A 14,113-nucleotide genomic window follows, 5' to 3' on the forward strand; every position below is an offset into this window, starting at 1 on the left:
TGAGACCCCCATCCCGTACCAGAGAACCTGACCTGAGACCCCCATCCCGTACCAGAGAACCTGACCTGAGACCCCCATCCCGTACCAGAGAACCTGACCTGAGACCCCCATCCCGTACCAGAGAACCTGACCTGAGACCCCCATCCCGTACCAGAGAACCTGGGTCTCGGTCCTGGCTCCACTTCCGACTCCAGCTTCCTGCGACTGCACACCCTGGGAGGCAGCGGATGATGGCCCGAGTGTTCTCGTCCCTGCCACCCACATGGGAGACCCAGGCTGGGTTCCAACCCCTGGCTTTGGCCTGGCCCAGCCTCAGCTGCCGTAGGCACTGGAGGAATGAATCAGTGGATGGGAGGTCTCTGTCTCTCTGTCTCTTCGCCTTTCAGGGGAAAAATGAAACGAAACAAAACAAAACGAGGTAAAAGAAGCCGGAAGGGATTCATGGGCCACAGCTCTGGGCAGCTCCTGGGAAATGGACCAAGGTGCTCTCCGCCCCTGGACCTGCAGGTCACCTGCCGCACACGTGACCGATGTGCAAATTAGTGACTGTGGGTGGCTGCACTCTGTGGGCGAGGAGCCTGTCACCGTACGTCAGGCCCACGGAGAGGGGACTGGCTGTGGATGTGCAGATAGGGGCCCAGGAATTGGACAGAAAGGACCCCACGGGGCTGCTGTGGGAGAAGCGATGTCAACTGCGAAGCAGTCCCCAAACAGGAGCGAGAGCTCAGACAGGGACCCTCGGAGCCTCCATGCTTTAGAGTCAAGCAGAATAGAAACCCAGTAGCTTTTTTTTGTTGTTCAGGTCCCATGGGTTGCTACATGGAGCTGATAAACCTTTCAGAAGAGCTTTAAGGATGCAAAGTTCACTTGCATGGCTGTGACAGGAACACGGGGCGGCTGAAGCCTGAAGTGGCAACAAAGGCCCGTCTGTTTACAAAGCAGAGGGATCCTTCGTCCTGTGGGAGTCGGCCCCAGGATGGAGGAGGATTACAGCTCCTGGTGGGGCAGCTCGCAAGTCTGGGACCTGCTGGAGACGTGCACAGGCCTGCACCAATGTGGCTCCGTGTCCCACCTGGCGTGGGTGCAGCTGTGCGGGGGCACGGACGAGGCTGTGTCGCAGGTCCCTTTGCATAGGAAGTGGCAACAGCTACCGACTCTTGTTTTCTACATAAACCCACGCCCCTAATAGGCGGCAAACTCTGAACATGGTTTGTTATTCAAAGCCATGGAACGGGTGACGTGACCGGGAAGGGGTGAGCACAGGCCGGCCCCTCTTCCGTGGACCCTCCACCCCCAGGTCCCACCCGCTACTCTGGTCTGAAAAGAAACGCTTTCTTCCCAAGTACTCATCTATTAATCATGCAAGTTCCTCGCAATAACCACAAGGGAGCCGCCCTTGACAGCCCTGACTGTGGGCATGGGATGCCGCGGGGTGGCAGCTGTCAACGGAGGGAGTGCGGGCTCTCTGCGGGTGTTTTTGGAAATGGTGGAGGGGGTGGGGTCAGTACTGCACTGTGAATTTTCCCATCAACTACTCAGGCAGAAAAACTGCTGCATAAGTTTCAGATCTACAAACTGATTCCAACTTACATATAAACTCAAACTGTTTTGCACGGTTCCAATGCACGTTGGATGTCACAGGGAGGCAGTCAGCATGGAAACTGGGGGAAGATTCTACTTGGCTCTGCTCAGAGCCTTCCCAACAGTAAGTCATCAGCTCCGACTGTCACGTGACAGTGACGCACGGTGTGGCGCTTGGGTCTGTTTCCTTGGCTATGGCACCAGCTGTGGGCTCATTGCTTCCATCTCCAAGTACACTTGGGCCTGAGCGCTATAGACCCAAAGTCACGTTACTAAAAATTACCCTTATTTTATTATTTTCATGTTACAGTTAAAACCTTATATTGACTGGAAATTACAGATGTTGGATGTGGTCACCTGTGAGTTTCATTCCAGGGTAGCAATGGAGATGTGAGGAAATCCGTTATAAAAGAAAACAGCGCGGGGCGGGGCGGGGCGGGCGTGGGGGTCACAGCATAGCACTGGGCACATCAGCGTCCCATATGGGAGTCCCGCCTCCTCTTCCAATTCAGCTTCCTACTAAAGTCCCTGGGGAACAGCAATGATGGTGCCACCCACGTGGAAGACCCAGATACAGCTTCTGGCTGCTGGCTCCAGCCTGGCCCTGCCCTGGCCCTTGCAGGCATTTGGGGAGTGAACCAGCAGATGGAGGAGCTCTCGCTCACTCACTCTCTCTCCGTCTGTCTCCATCACTCTACTTTCCAAATAAAGAAACACAGCACTAAAAGGGGAAGAGGCGCACTGGGCTGACTGGGCTCAGAACCTCAGCTGTGAACTTCTGAGTGGAACAGGGGTTCTGTTCCTCTCCCTGCACACCGAGACAATGTACACACGGCCTCACCAAACCAGCCTGGGCACAATTCAGCGCTCAGTCTGGCTGCCAGCGCTGACATCACAAAGTAAACAGGACACTCTCCCCAAGCACACCTGAAGACTCGCAGGCTAAAGGCTGCCCAGTGCAGTGGACACTGAAAACACTGCATTTCCAAAATTAACTCAGAATAGACCAGAGTGATCGTGAGGTTGCATCTACCTGAGAGGCTGCCCCTGCTGGGTCCACAGGCCCCAGGGAGCTGGCACACGACCCTCTGCACTTGGGGGTCCCCGTGGACGTGACCAGGGAGCCTGGGTGTCAGCTTCTCCCCAGACTGCAGCTACAGCATCCTTAGTAGGGTCCAGATCTCTGTACCAAAGACCGTCCAGACGGGCGCTACGCCCGCCAGGCATGTGGGCTTGGGTAAGTCACCTCATTTCTGCCCCTCTGCGCTCATCCCAGCAGTGGGGGGTGAGAACCAGGCTGCACAGCCTCCAGGAGCGTCCTTGTTCCCCGAAACTCTGCGTCTCGATGCCAGAGGTGAATTATCTGCTGCTGAGATGATCTGCAGACGCTGTTCCCCCCATTTTGCTACTGGAAATCTCAGGACTTCCCTTCTCAGAATAGTAAACTTCTCCACAGCACTTCACACACTAAATAGCAAGCATTAATAATTGGAAACAAAGCAAGTGTTACTTCACCAAGTGCCACGGCGAAGACATTCACCGGTCAGAGTCCCTGGCACAGGCTCAGGCTCAGCAGCCCCCCAGGCCGGTGCTGAGGCGTGAAAGGCTACTTGGTTCTGCCACACAAATCACTTCTGCTCCTGCTGTGAATATCTCCTTCATCTTTCTTCTCAGATGAAGTTAGTAATGAAAGTGTGAAAAAACTTGCTCTTAAAAGGCCTGCTGGAAATCAAAACAAGAGCCATGGCTGCCACCAGTGACAGTGTGTGGGGCTGACAGGTGAGGGCTGGGCCACTTCCTCTCCAGGGGACAGGTCTCCTCCGGCCAGGGCACCTGGCTCCACCCCCACTCCTCAGTCTGCCTCACCCAAGGTCACCCTGCGAAGGCCACACCTTCGCTGTTTCAGGAAACATTAAACTGCTCCGCTGCAGGGTCTCCCCGTCTCGGACAACCTTCCCTGCACTCAGCCACACTCTCGGGACAGCCACGGAGAGCCAGGCACCGCCCCCCCCCCCCCCATCCTCAGGGAACTCGTCTATTTGGGTGGGAGCAGCAGAAGAGCTACGTGAAACACAGCAAAAAAAAGCCTGAAACCACAGGGACTCCTGGGTGTGTGTCGACCTAAGTAACAATAAAACACCAGCACAGGGTGACAGAAAACAAAACCCCGCGGCAGCTCTCCCATTACTGCTATTCTTTTCCTTATTTAGAAAAATAGAGCTCACCACATGCCGTAACTGATGAAAACTCCCAGATACAGGGGAGCTCACAAGACGAAGACGTCTCCGTCCGCCCTCCAGAGCCGGGGCTCCGGTCCCGAGGAGCTGCCTCAGCAACCAGGCGCCCGTCAGCCCTGAGCCACAGTGGCACCTGCCAGGCCCTGCTGGGAGCACTACACACAGATACGGTGGGGACAGCGTCCAGCACCAGTTCCATGCCCCTGGGCCAGGGGCTGACCGGCTCCACCGCCTCCCTAAGCGTGGGGGCTTGGAAAGTCCCCTGACCTTTCTGAGGCCCAGTTTCCTCTTTATCAGTAAAAAGGAGAAAGCAAAACTCTCCATTCCCTGTGCGGTTACAGCAAGGGTCAGGCGGCTTCCACATCCCACAGGCAGCACGCCCATCCCACAGCAAAAGCTGGCAAAGGCAGCTCCTGGTACTACTTACGTGGTGCCTTCGACGACAGCCACGGAACAGCGGCACAAGTTCAGATCAGGCTAAGGTGGAAAGCAGAATGAGAAGACGGCCTCGGAAGGCAGCCAGCCAGCACGGCAGCAGGGCACGTGCTGGGGACACTTCACAAGTGAGCCGATGGAAATTCTCCGTCCACGCCTGCGTCCCTCCCCCCAGGAAAACTGCACGACCTTTGGCCACAGATTAAAAAAAAAAAGGTATGAGGATCAGAAATAATGTTGCGCTCTGCAAACACACAAATGAAACATTTCGGTTAAAAGTAAAAGCCAATTCTAAAAGTAAAAGCCAATTCTAAAAGTAAAAGCCAATTCTCATATAGTAACTTAATAAATTACTTTTCTGCTACAAAGTAACTACACATCAGACTGCAGGGCAGGCTCCTGAACCTGACTTTGAAGGTGTCAGGTTACAGCGTCCAAGGGAAGCCCTTGCAGCAAGGCAGGAAAGAGCCCAGAGGACCCCTCCGTGGCTGGCACTGCTTCCTTAGCTTCCTTGAGGTTTGGTTTATCCTCTTGGGACTGGGCATGGTGGGGTGGTGGTGGGGTGGTGGTGGTGGTGGTGGTGGTGTGGATTTTAGTACAGTGGTCTGTAGTCCTGGGGCAGCTCTGACAGAGGAGATCTTGGATGTATTCAAAATAATGCTTTGTTTAATTTGGGGGAAGAATCTAATTTGCTTAACTTTATAGAGATTGTCTAAAAGTTCTAGTGTGCCTACTCCATGAAAACCAAACTAAAATCTGGGTGGCCTCCCAGGTAATAAAATTCCCCTTCTCTCCTCCGCAGAGGAACAGAGCGAGCTGGGCCCGGCCTATCGATCGGATAACAGGCCAGCAATCTGAGCACCGGGGCTCCGGGGGCTCGGGAGGACTCTGTTAAACATGAACGGATATTTTGGAAACACTGGCATCTGAGTAACCGGTCATAAACAGTTGCTTGGCTGACTCACGCAGCTTGATTGTTCAGGGATAAGAAAGTCCAGAACATTGCCTTCTGAGGAGCGAGCACCGGCCCCCGCCGTTCGGCTCACCCTTCCATGGGCGCTGGATAAGCACCTCGCTCTAACCAGGTAGCACCACAATCAACTGTGCCGAGAACCGGGTTTGCAGCTATAAATAACTTGATTTCCGGTGCTCTGCCTGAGTGGCAGTTGAGACTGCAAGGTTTTCTGCAATTTGCGCAGGAGGCTTCCGCTCTGCGACATTAGCTCAGGCCGAACAGAAACCAACTCCGAGAGAAAAAGGGAAACCCAGCCGCAGTCTCCGACCCAGCAGGACAGCCTTCAGACCACCAGCAAAGAGCCGCCGCCCACCTCTGCCTCAGCTGCTGGGGCAGGGGCGGGTCTAACAGAGCTGCAGGCTGCGCAGTTGCAAGGGCCCCTCCCGCCAGCCGACACCCTCACTGTGCAGACTCGGGTGCCCCCCCCCTCCCCCCCCCGCACAGCCACCTCCCCGGGAGGACCTGAAACCCAGATTATCCTCCACAGTCTCCCCTTGGGACAGGACTGGGCGTGGCAGGGGCCATGGGCTACTCAGGATGTGGAAAGAGACCAGCGCTGACACAATGAATGAGAGCGGGGAAGTTACAAAGTCGGAGCGCAGGGTTTCCACACCTTGGGCTCCAGGGCCTGCTGGGACCTGTGTGAGCAGCTCCAGCTCTCCCACTTCGGAGCGAGCAGGAGCTCATCAGAGCCATCAGCCTCCTCCTCCTCCTCCCAGTCCAGCTCCCCTCTCCCCCGAGGGCCCGTGTGGAGCACAAACTGGCACAAGCCCATCTGAGACGCCCACTGTTTCTCCTCTGCCACTGGGCGACTCCCTTCCCACACCCTCCCCGGCCCGGGAGTCGCCCATTTCCTTCCTAACCAGGGACCATATTTTACTTCTGTTCTCCAAGTCCATTTCAAATACAATTTCCGCTATTCGTACCTTTGAACAAGCCCCTACAGGGTCACAAGTCCTTACTGGAAAGCCCTGGGACCACACGTGTTCCAGAATTCGGCATTTCCAGATTTTAGAAGGGGACATGAGAGGTATACATACACGTCCTGCCAACAGGCCAGAGTACCACGCCCTGACTACATGAACAAGACCACGGGGGAGTGTACGAACAGTCACACCAAGAGGAGAAAGACCCAAAGCAGCCGCACGAGGTCGGGGCCCTCACTGCCAATCAGGAATCCTGCCACAAACCTATGTGAGGAACCACAGGGAACAGAGACCTTTCTGTTCCCACAGCTTCCTGGATCCTGGCACCGGCAGCGAGGGACGCTGTGGGCCCAGCACCTGCTCACGGCGCCCGGCTCGGGCTCTCCCCTCACTTCCTCCGGCGGCATCTCGAGGAAGCAGCATCCTAAGCCAGAGCCCACCAGAAGCACCAAACAAGGAGCGGCTCCCCAGGGCGGGGCACAGGTGCAGGACCTCTGCACAGTCCTCGCCGGCCCCTCCCCTCCCTCCTGCCCTCACCGGTCACTCCCTTCCCCCAGGACTCTCAGCGGGGCCCTGGGTGCTTGGGTGCCAGAGGCTTGCTCAGGGTGACAGCTGCCCGCGCTTGCCTTCTATGGCTCGCCCAGGCTGCTCTGCCGGCACCTCGGGGCCGCCTGCCCACTCTTCCGTGAGAATCCTCCCCTGGTGGAATTCCAGGGTCGCCCTGCAGGTTCCCAGGCCCCCCGCGGAGCTCCCAGGGGGAGGAGTAGGGACCGGCTCCAGGAACCTGGCCCATCCGGGCACTCGAGGTCACAGAAGCCATCGCGCCAAGACTAACACCGCCCCCAAACCACCAGCTGACAACTCTCAGCCAAGCCCCCCAAAGCCACCAGCAGACCCCCAGCCAGGAGCTGAGCTCCCGAGTGAGTACCTGAGACACTGCGTGTCCCGGTCAGCTCCCCCAAGGTCAGAGCGGTCTCAGCGTTCCAGAATCTTCCGCAGACACGCGGTGGGTGGCGAACGCCCACGGGTGAAGGAGCCCACGAAGCCTCACGGCGTCCCGCACGGCGATGGCGGGGCTGCCCCCCCGCACCCCGCCCGCCCGTCCGCATAACGGGGACCCCCCCCCCCGCGGGCTCCAAGGCCGGCCGGGGCCCGGGGACGGAGGGGGTCCACGGCGAGAGCCCCGGCCCAGGGCGGGCTGCAGCGCCCACCGGCCGCGCCTGACGGGATACCCCCGCCACAGGCACGCGGGCGGGCGGGCCGGGCCCCTCGCGCCCTCCTGATGGGGTTCCCCCCCACCCGCCCCGGGCCGCGCGCTCACCAGCTTCTGCGCCTCAGGGCTCAGGCAGTCCATTTCCTTCTTCGGCGCGGCCGCAGGGGCGCTCATCCCGCCCGGTCCGCCGCGCGCTCCGGGAGCCCGGCCTCGAGCGTCCGGCACCAGGGCCCTCAGCGCCGCCACATCCCGGCCGCGCTTCCGTCCGCCGAGCCGCGGCGCCCGCCGCAGGGAAGCCCTCGCCTCGGCCCGGCCTGAGCCCTCTGCCCTCACAGGGCGCCGCGGTTCCCGGGCGGGCGCGGCCGGCAGGGGCGGGGCGCAGGTGGCCGCGGCCTCCCTCGCGGGCCAGGGGCGGGGACGGCGCCGCGGGAGAGGGGCCGGGGCCACGCCCAGCGCTCCGCCCCGGGCTCCGCCCCCAGGGCCACGCCCCACATGGCCACGCCCCCTGCTCGTCCACCGCACGGGCCAGGGGCGGGGACGGCGCCGCGGGAGAGGGGCCCGGGCCACGCCCAGCGCTCCGCCCACACGGCCCAGCCCTCGTGGGTCCCCCCTCCACGCGGCCCCGCCCCCAGGGCCACGCCCCCTGCTAGCCCAACGTGCGGGCCAGGGGAGGGGTCGGCGCCGCGGGAGAGGGGCCCGGGACACGCCCAGCACTCCACGCACACGGCCCGGCCCTCGAGGGGGTCCCTGCTCTCCACGCGGCCCCGCCCCCACGGCCACGCCCCCTGCTCGCCCCTCGTGCGGGCCAGGGGAGGGGTCGGCGCCGCGGGAGAGGGGCCCGGGACACGCGCAGCACTCCGCCCCGGGCCCCGCCTCCGAGGGCCCCGCCCCACACGGCCACGCCCCTTGCTCGCCCGCCTCGCGGGTGCCAATCACACCCAACCCCGCTGGCCGCCACCGGAAAGGCGGCGGGAAAAAAGACGCGGTGGCCCCGCCCCCGAGGGCCCCGCCCCACCTGCCACGCCCCCGCTAGCCCTCGCCTGCGGCGCGGGTGTCAATCACACCCAACCCCGCCGGACGCCACCGGAAAGGCGGCGGGAAAAAAAGACGCGGCGGCCCCGCCCCCAGGGGGCTGAGTCAGCGGGGAGGGGGCGGGCGGGAGCCGCAGGGGCTGCGCCCTGCTCTCGGGATAGGACTCGGCGCCGGGCAGGGGGTGTGCTTGGGAAGGGTCCCCTCCAGGACGCATCCCACCGACTCCGGCCCCGGCGCACCTGCGGCCGACCTCGCCTCGCGGGAGGGGACGGGCAGGGCGCGCCGCCGGGCGTCTGGGCGTCTCGGGGCCCGGGTGTGCCCCCGCCAGGGCGCAGGCGGAGCGGCTCCGGCGCGGGACGGGGCCCAGCGGCCCCCGACCTCGTCCGGAGAAGGGGAAGCCCACCCGTCCGGCCGGGCGCGCGGCCCGGGCCCTCGTCCGGAAAGCTGCGGCGGGAGGGCGTCCTGGGCCCGGACCTGCGCTGACCCCTCCCGGCCTCGTGGACGCCGGGCCGTGCGCGCCCCGCCTTCCCGCGGGCAGCGGCCGCCGCCAGGGCTCCAAGTTTGGCGGCCGAGGCCTGCGCCGCCCTCGCTGCGACACTGCCCACGAGAGCCGTTGTCCCGTATGAACATTGGAGACCACGAGTTTAAGGGCCTCTCCGTTGGCGAGGACAGGGTCCACCGCCTTTATCTGGGGAAGCAGGGGTGGCAGCTTCGCGGGTGAGGCCAGCCAGACGTTCGCTTCCACCAGAGGCTTCGGTCTGCAAGTCCTGACCAACAGGCAGCTTCCAGGGCTGCCCTGCAGCCCCAGCCTCGGGGCCACATCCGCCAGAGCAGGGCACCAGGGCAGGCTTTGCTGGCCCTGCTGGGCCAGGCGACGCTCGGGACGCCTGCAGCAGGTGCACTGCAAAGGGCAGTCCGTCCCAGCCAGGGCGCCCTCCAGCTCTCAGCATCAGGGAAGGGGTGAAAAGGTGCGCCCTGAGTTAAGCCCGCTGGTTCGGACCCTGGAACAAGTTACTAACCCCCGAGTCTCCGTCTCGTGCACAACCTGCCAGCAACAGGGGCGGCACCATGCACAGGCGAGGACCCAGCGCACTGATGCTTGCAGCTGCTGAGCCCAGGCAAGGTGACCGGCGCTGCTCCCTGCTGGCCCAGTGCCCGGTGTCCGGGATGCCACCATGCTGTCTGGGTCCCCTCCTCTGCCCCTGTGCTGCCGGAGTCCTTGGGCAGATGTCCCCCCCCCTCCACAGGTACCCAGGCCTCTGCCTCAACAGCAGGAAGGAAGCAGGGCGACAGGTTAAAATGGCTGAGAACTGGGCTGAACCAGGCAGACTGGGGGCACCCCAGGGAAGACAGCAAACCACGCCCCCGAGGAAAGCTGGGGGAGGGGCTGCTGCAGAGGAGGTGGTCCAGGCGGGACATTGCCTGTGGAGTTGAGAGCAACAGGCTGACGATTCCAAGTCCCAGAGCCAGCTCACACCACCTGCAGCAGGACAGCCGTAACAGCACAGCGCACTCTGGTCCCTCCAAGCAGCAGCCCCTCCCCGGGTGGGAGGCTGCCCTGCACTGGCCTTTTTCAGCCCCGAGAACCGTGTCCTGCTCCAGGACAAGAGTGTGCACCGCCCCTGGGACGCTCAATACAGCCTTCCTTGTCCTGTCCTACTTAGAGCTGGGGCCAGGGGTGAAGTGTGGAGGGGCCACAGTGGCCTCCCGTCGATTTCGATGCAAATGACCTCTAATGTCCCTCCCGGAAGCCCCCTTCCAATGCAGCTCCCTGCTGGGTTTTAAGGTCACCTGTGCGGGTGGTGACTGGGTGACCAGGACCTACAAACGTGGTGCTGGAGCAGCTCTCTCAGAAGTCGGACAGGTGTGAGACATGACTGTGGAATGGGAAACGTGCAGGGGCATAAAGTTTCCACCCAAGGTGGTTTGGTGAGCACTGTAAGGGCCTTCACCTTGAAGAAGGCAAAACTAAGACCCTCTGAGAGTCCGCCAAAGCCCCAGGACACCCCCAGGAAGGCAGCACAAGAAGCCCCAGGGTTGGCCAGCGCCGCGGCTCACTAGGCTAATCCTCCGCCTAGCGGCGCCAGCATACCGGGTTCTAGTCCCGGTCAGGGCGCTGGATTCTGTCCCGGTTGCCCCTCTTCCAGGCCAGCTCTCTGCTGTGGCCCGGGAGTGCAGTGGAGGATGGCCCAAGTGCTTGGGCCCTGCACCCCATGGGAGACCAGGAGAAGTACCTGGCTCCTGCCATCGGATCAGCGTGGTGCGCCGGCCACAGTGGCCATTGGAGGGTGAACCAACGGCAAAGGAAGACCTTCTTCTCTGTCTCTCTCTCTCACTGTCCACTCTGCCTGTCAAAAAAAAAAAAAAAAAAAAAAAGAAAGAAAGAAAGAAGAAGAAGCCGCCGCCCAGGGCACCTCTGAGAGGTCTGAGAGGGTGGGGCCCAGGGTGTTTCTAGAAGGAGCTGGGAGGCCAATGCCAGGGGTCAGTTTTTCCTTTGGGTAAGGATGACCAAGGGACAGCCAGGTCTGACAAGCTGGCCCTTTCCCAGCCGTCAGGCACAGCAGGACCCAGCAGACACACCCTGACCGCCCCAGAATCTGCTCTGAGAGGCTCTTGGGGCTGTGGGAGAGCTGTCTCAGGCCCTCCTTCTTGTTTTCCTTTTTTAAATTAATAGTTTCAATTGACATAAAAATTGCACATATTCGTGGTCTAATTCTGCTCTAGGAACGCCAGAATCCCAGCTAACCAGCAAATGCCAGGTCGCTGAACAATGTGGGGCCGCACCCAAACTTGGTTTGCTTTGTCTCCATGGTGCTGGCCTGTTGCTAGGTTCCCTGGCTTTGGTTCCAAGTGCAGGGGAGACAGGGACAAACCCTGATGGGACGAGGCAGAGGGCAGACGGGGGGACAGCACAGCTCCCCGCCTCCCCACTGGACGACAGCTTCTAAATCATAGCCCCCGCGTCTGCTTCTCGTGAGCACGGACCACCAGCCACACTGACTCAGCATGATACGTGTCTACTGTCCCTCATCTGACGCCTTTCACTAGTACTGAGGACCCTTCCTGTCATTAACTGGAGCTCAAGAATGACCGTCCAGGACGCGCACAGCCCCTTTCTGTCCACGCTGGGGCCCACAGACAAGTTGCTGGAAGAGCAGCCCAGGTCACCACTCAAAGTCGGAGCCCTTAGCACAACACCTGACACATGGGGTGTCTCCCAGCCACCCTGGGGCCTGACTGGGAAACGGCATTCAGCAGACGGCCTCACCTGTCTCCCTAGGCTTAGCCGGGACCAGTAACCCCACCTCCCAGCCCGGAGGTGTAGGCAAGGCAGTGTGCGCACCCAGTCCACCTAGAAGCCAGTGACCCAGGAAGACTGTGGGATCCGGTGGGAGCATCAAACGGGGAGTCAGACTCTGCCGCTGTCTTCAAAGACAGTGAGCGTCCTGTGCTCAGCCAGCCCAGCTCAGGCCCAAAGTGGACTCGGCAGTTGGGCAGGGGTCCTGACTGCCTCCAAGCGTGGAGCATGGGGCGGCCGGAACAGCTGGAAAGCAGAGGTGAGCTCTTTTTATGCAGCTTCGTAGATGAGCGCACCCATTCTCACAGCTGCCTGCGGCCAGGGCTACTTAGTCTCCACACGATGCAGACGGGAGCGGGCTCTTCTACCAAGGAAGCAGGTCCTCGTTGCTTGGAATGTGCTGGGCACTGCAGTGGGGGATGCAGGCATGGATGGATGGAGGGACCAACGATTCTTCTAATAAAATGGAGGATTCTGACAGGTTATCACCAACTCTCATTGATCATATTTTGTATTTTTATAGCAACGTGGATAATAAATGCTTTTTAAATGCTATGTCTTCAGGCCTGTGTGGTACAGTGCATTGAGCCCTGCTTGTGGTAACAGCATCCCACGTCACGTTACGAGTTCTAGTGCCAGCTGCTCCAATTCCAGTCCAGCTCTCTGCTAACATGCCTGGGAAGCAGCCAAAGGCCCGAGTACTTTGGTCCCTGCCACCCATGTGAGAGACGAGGGTGGAGTTCCTGGCTCCTGGCTTTGGCCTGGCCCAGCCTTGGCTGTTGTGGCCATTTAAGGAGTGAACCAGTGGATGGAATATATACCCCCACCCTCAACTCTGTCACTCTGCCTTTCAAATAAATAATTTAAAAATGACACTGTGGTGGAATGAGAAGGCCATGCCAAGATGGCTGCTGGCAAGCCAGGGTTAGTTACTCAGGAATGGCTTTGAAACCCACCTGGCAACAGGCTGTGATTGGATGACTTCGGATACTGCCGGGCAACAAGGTGTGATTGGTTAGGGGATAGACCGCCCCTTGACCGGATTGGCTGCCTTGGCTATATAAGCTGCTGTACCAACTGAAATAAATGAGTCTGTGGGCTGCTCACCTCTGGCCTGCTTTCACCCAACTCCTGGGGTCTGTGTGGTGACTCCGTGCCTCTTGCCCCCACCATGCTCCTCCTCTCAGAATGAATCCACAGCAATGTGACACATCTTTGCAATTTTTTTTTTTTTTTGCCTAACTACACAGCACCTGGCTATTTATCAACTTTTTAAATCTAAGAGTTTTCTTTTTAAATCCCTTTCCATTTTCGAAGAAAGGTGATAGGTTTGGTTTTTGGTTAAAGTTGAATCAGTGGGGAAAAGCCTTGGTGGAGGTGCTAATAGGCATGGACATATCTGTCAGTTAACAGTGAGGGAAAAACAGCACATGTGCACTGGGCTAGAGCTGAGGGGAGGCCCCTCAGCACTCCAGTACAGAATGGATAGGAGCTGGGTAGTGAGAAGGCATGGTCAGCGCATCAGGCAACAGAGGCCTCCCCTGGCAGCCACCAAGCAAAGCAAACAAGGGCAGGTGTGCACTGCCGCATAGAGCGTAAGCCTCCACCTGCAGCACCGGCATCCCATATGGGCATCGGTTCAAGTCCCGGCTGCTCCACTTTCCATGCAGCTCCCTGCTAATGTGCCTGGAAAAGCAGCGGAAGATGACCCAAGTGCTTGGACCCCTGCACCAACATGGGAGACCTGGACAGAGTTCCTGGTTCCTTTCAAATAAATAAGTAAATCTTTCTTTTTTTTTTTTTTTTTTTTTTTTTTGACAGGCAGAGTGGACAGTGAGAGAGAGACAGAGAGAGAAAGGTCTTCCTTTTGCCGTTGGTTCACCCTCCAATGGCCGCCGCTGCAGCCGGCGCACCGCGCTGATCCGATGGCAGGAGCCAGGATCCAGGTGCTTTTCCTGGTCTCCCATGGGGTGCAGGGCCCAAGCACCTGGGCCATCCTCCACTGCACTCCCTGGCCATAGCAGAGAGCTGGCCTGGAAGAGGGGCAACCGGGACAGAATCCGGCGCCCCGACCGGGACTAGAACCCGGTGTGCCGGCGCCGCTAGGTGGAGGATTAGCCTAGTGAGCCACGGCGCCGGCCCATAAGTAAATCTTTCATTTTAAAAAGCGAACAAGGTTGAGAAGGTCTTTAATTTACAAGAAGTACAGCATAGTTGTATCTGTATCTGATTGTTAAAACGCTACACGACCGCCCAGGAGGCAGGCGGGGCTGAGGGGCAGGCTTGGGCAGAGGTCTGTACTTGAGTAAGGATGAAAGAAACCTGGACCTGACTGGAGGTGGAGAAGAGAGGGCAGAAGTTGGAAACAGCGGGTGG

General features: G+C 59.8%; 1 protein-coding gene across 50 annotated transcripts in view; it reads right to left on the reverse strand.

Annotated features, from left to right (window-relative positions):
• The window catches only part of LRRFIP1 (LRR binding FLII interacting protein 1), a 129,239-nt gene that overhangs the window by 73,267 nt on the left and 41,859 nt on the right, over nt 1-14,113 (reverse strand). For 11 of the 50 annotated variants that reach the window (XR_011387040.1, XR_011387039.1, XM_070069975.1 and 8 more), the window contains exon 1: nt 7,516-7,803. The exons of 21 other annotated variants lie outside the window; for them this stretch is intronic. Coding sequence is in view for 25 of the 29 variants with exons in the window: in XM_070069975.1 (XP_069926076.1) it covers nt 7,516-7,581 (66 nt within the window). In the remaining 4 variants the exon portion in view is untranslated. Of the gene's footprint in view, nt 1-7,515; nt 7,821-14,113 lie in introns of those variants that run through there. 18 more of the 50 variants (XM_051838209.2, XM_051838208.2, XM_070069988.1 and 15 more) reach the window with 12 other exon arrangements.

Source organism: Oryctolagus cuniculus, chromosome 3 (assembly GCF_964237555.1).
Source record: "Oryctolagus cuniculus chromosome 3, mOryCun1.1, whole genome shotgun sequence".
Lineage (NCBI taxonomy): Eukaryota > Metazoa > Chordata > Mammalia > Lagomorpha > Leporidae > Oryctolagus > Oryctolagus cuniculus.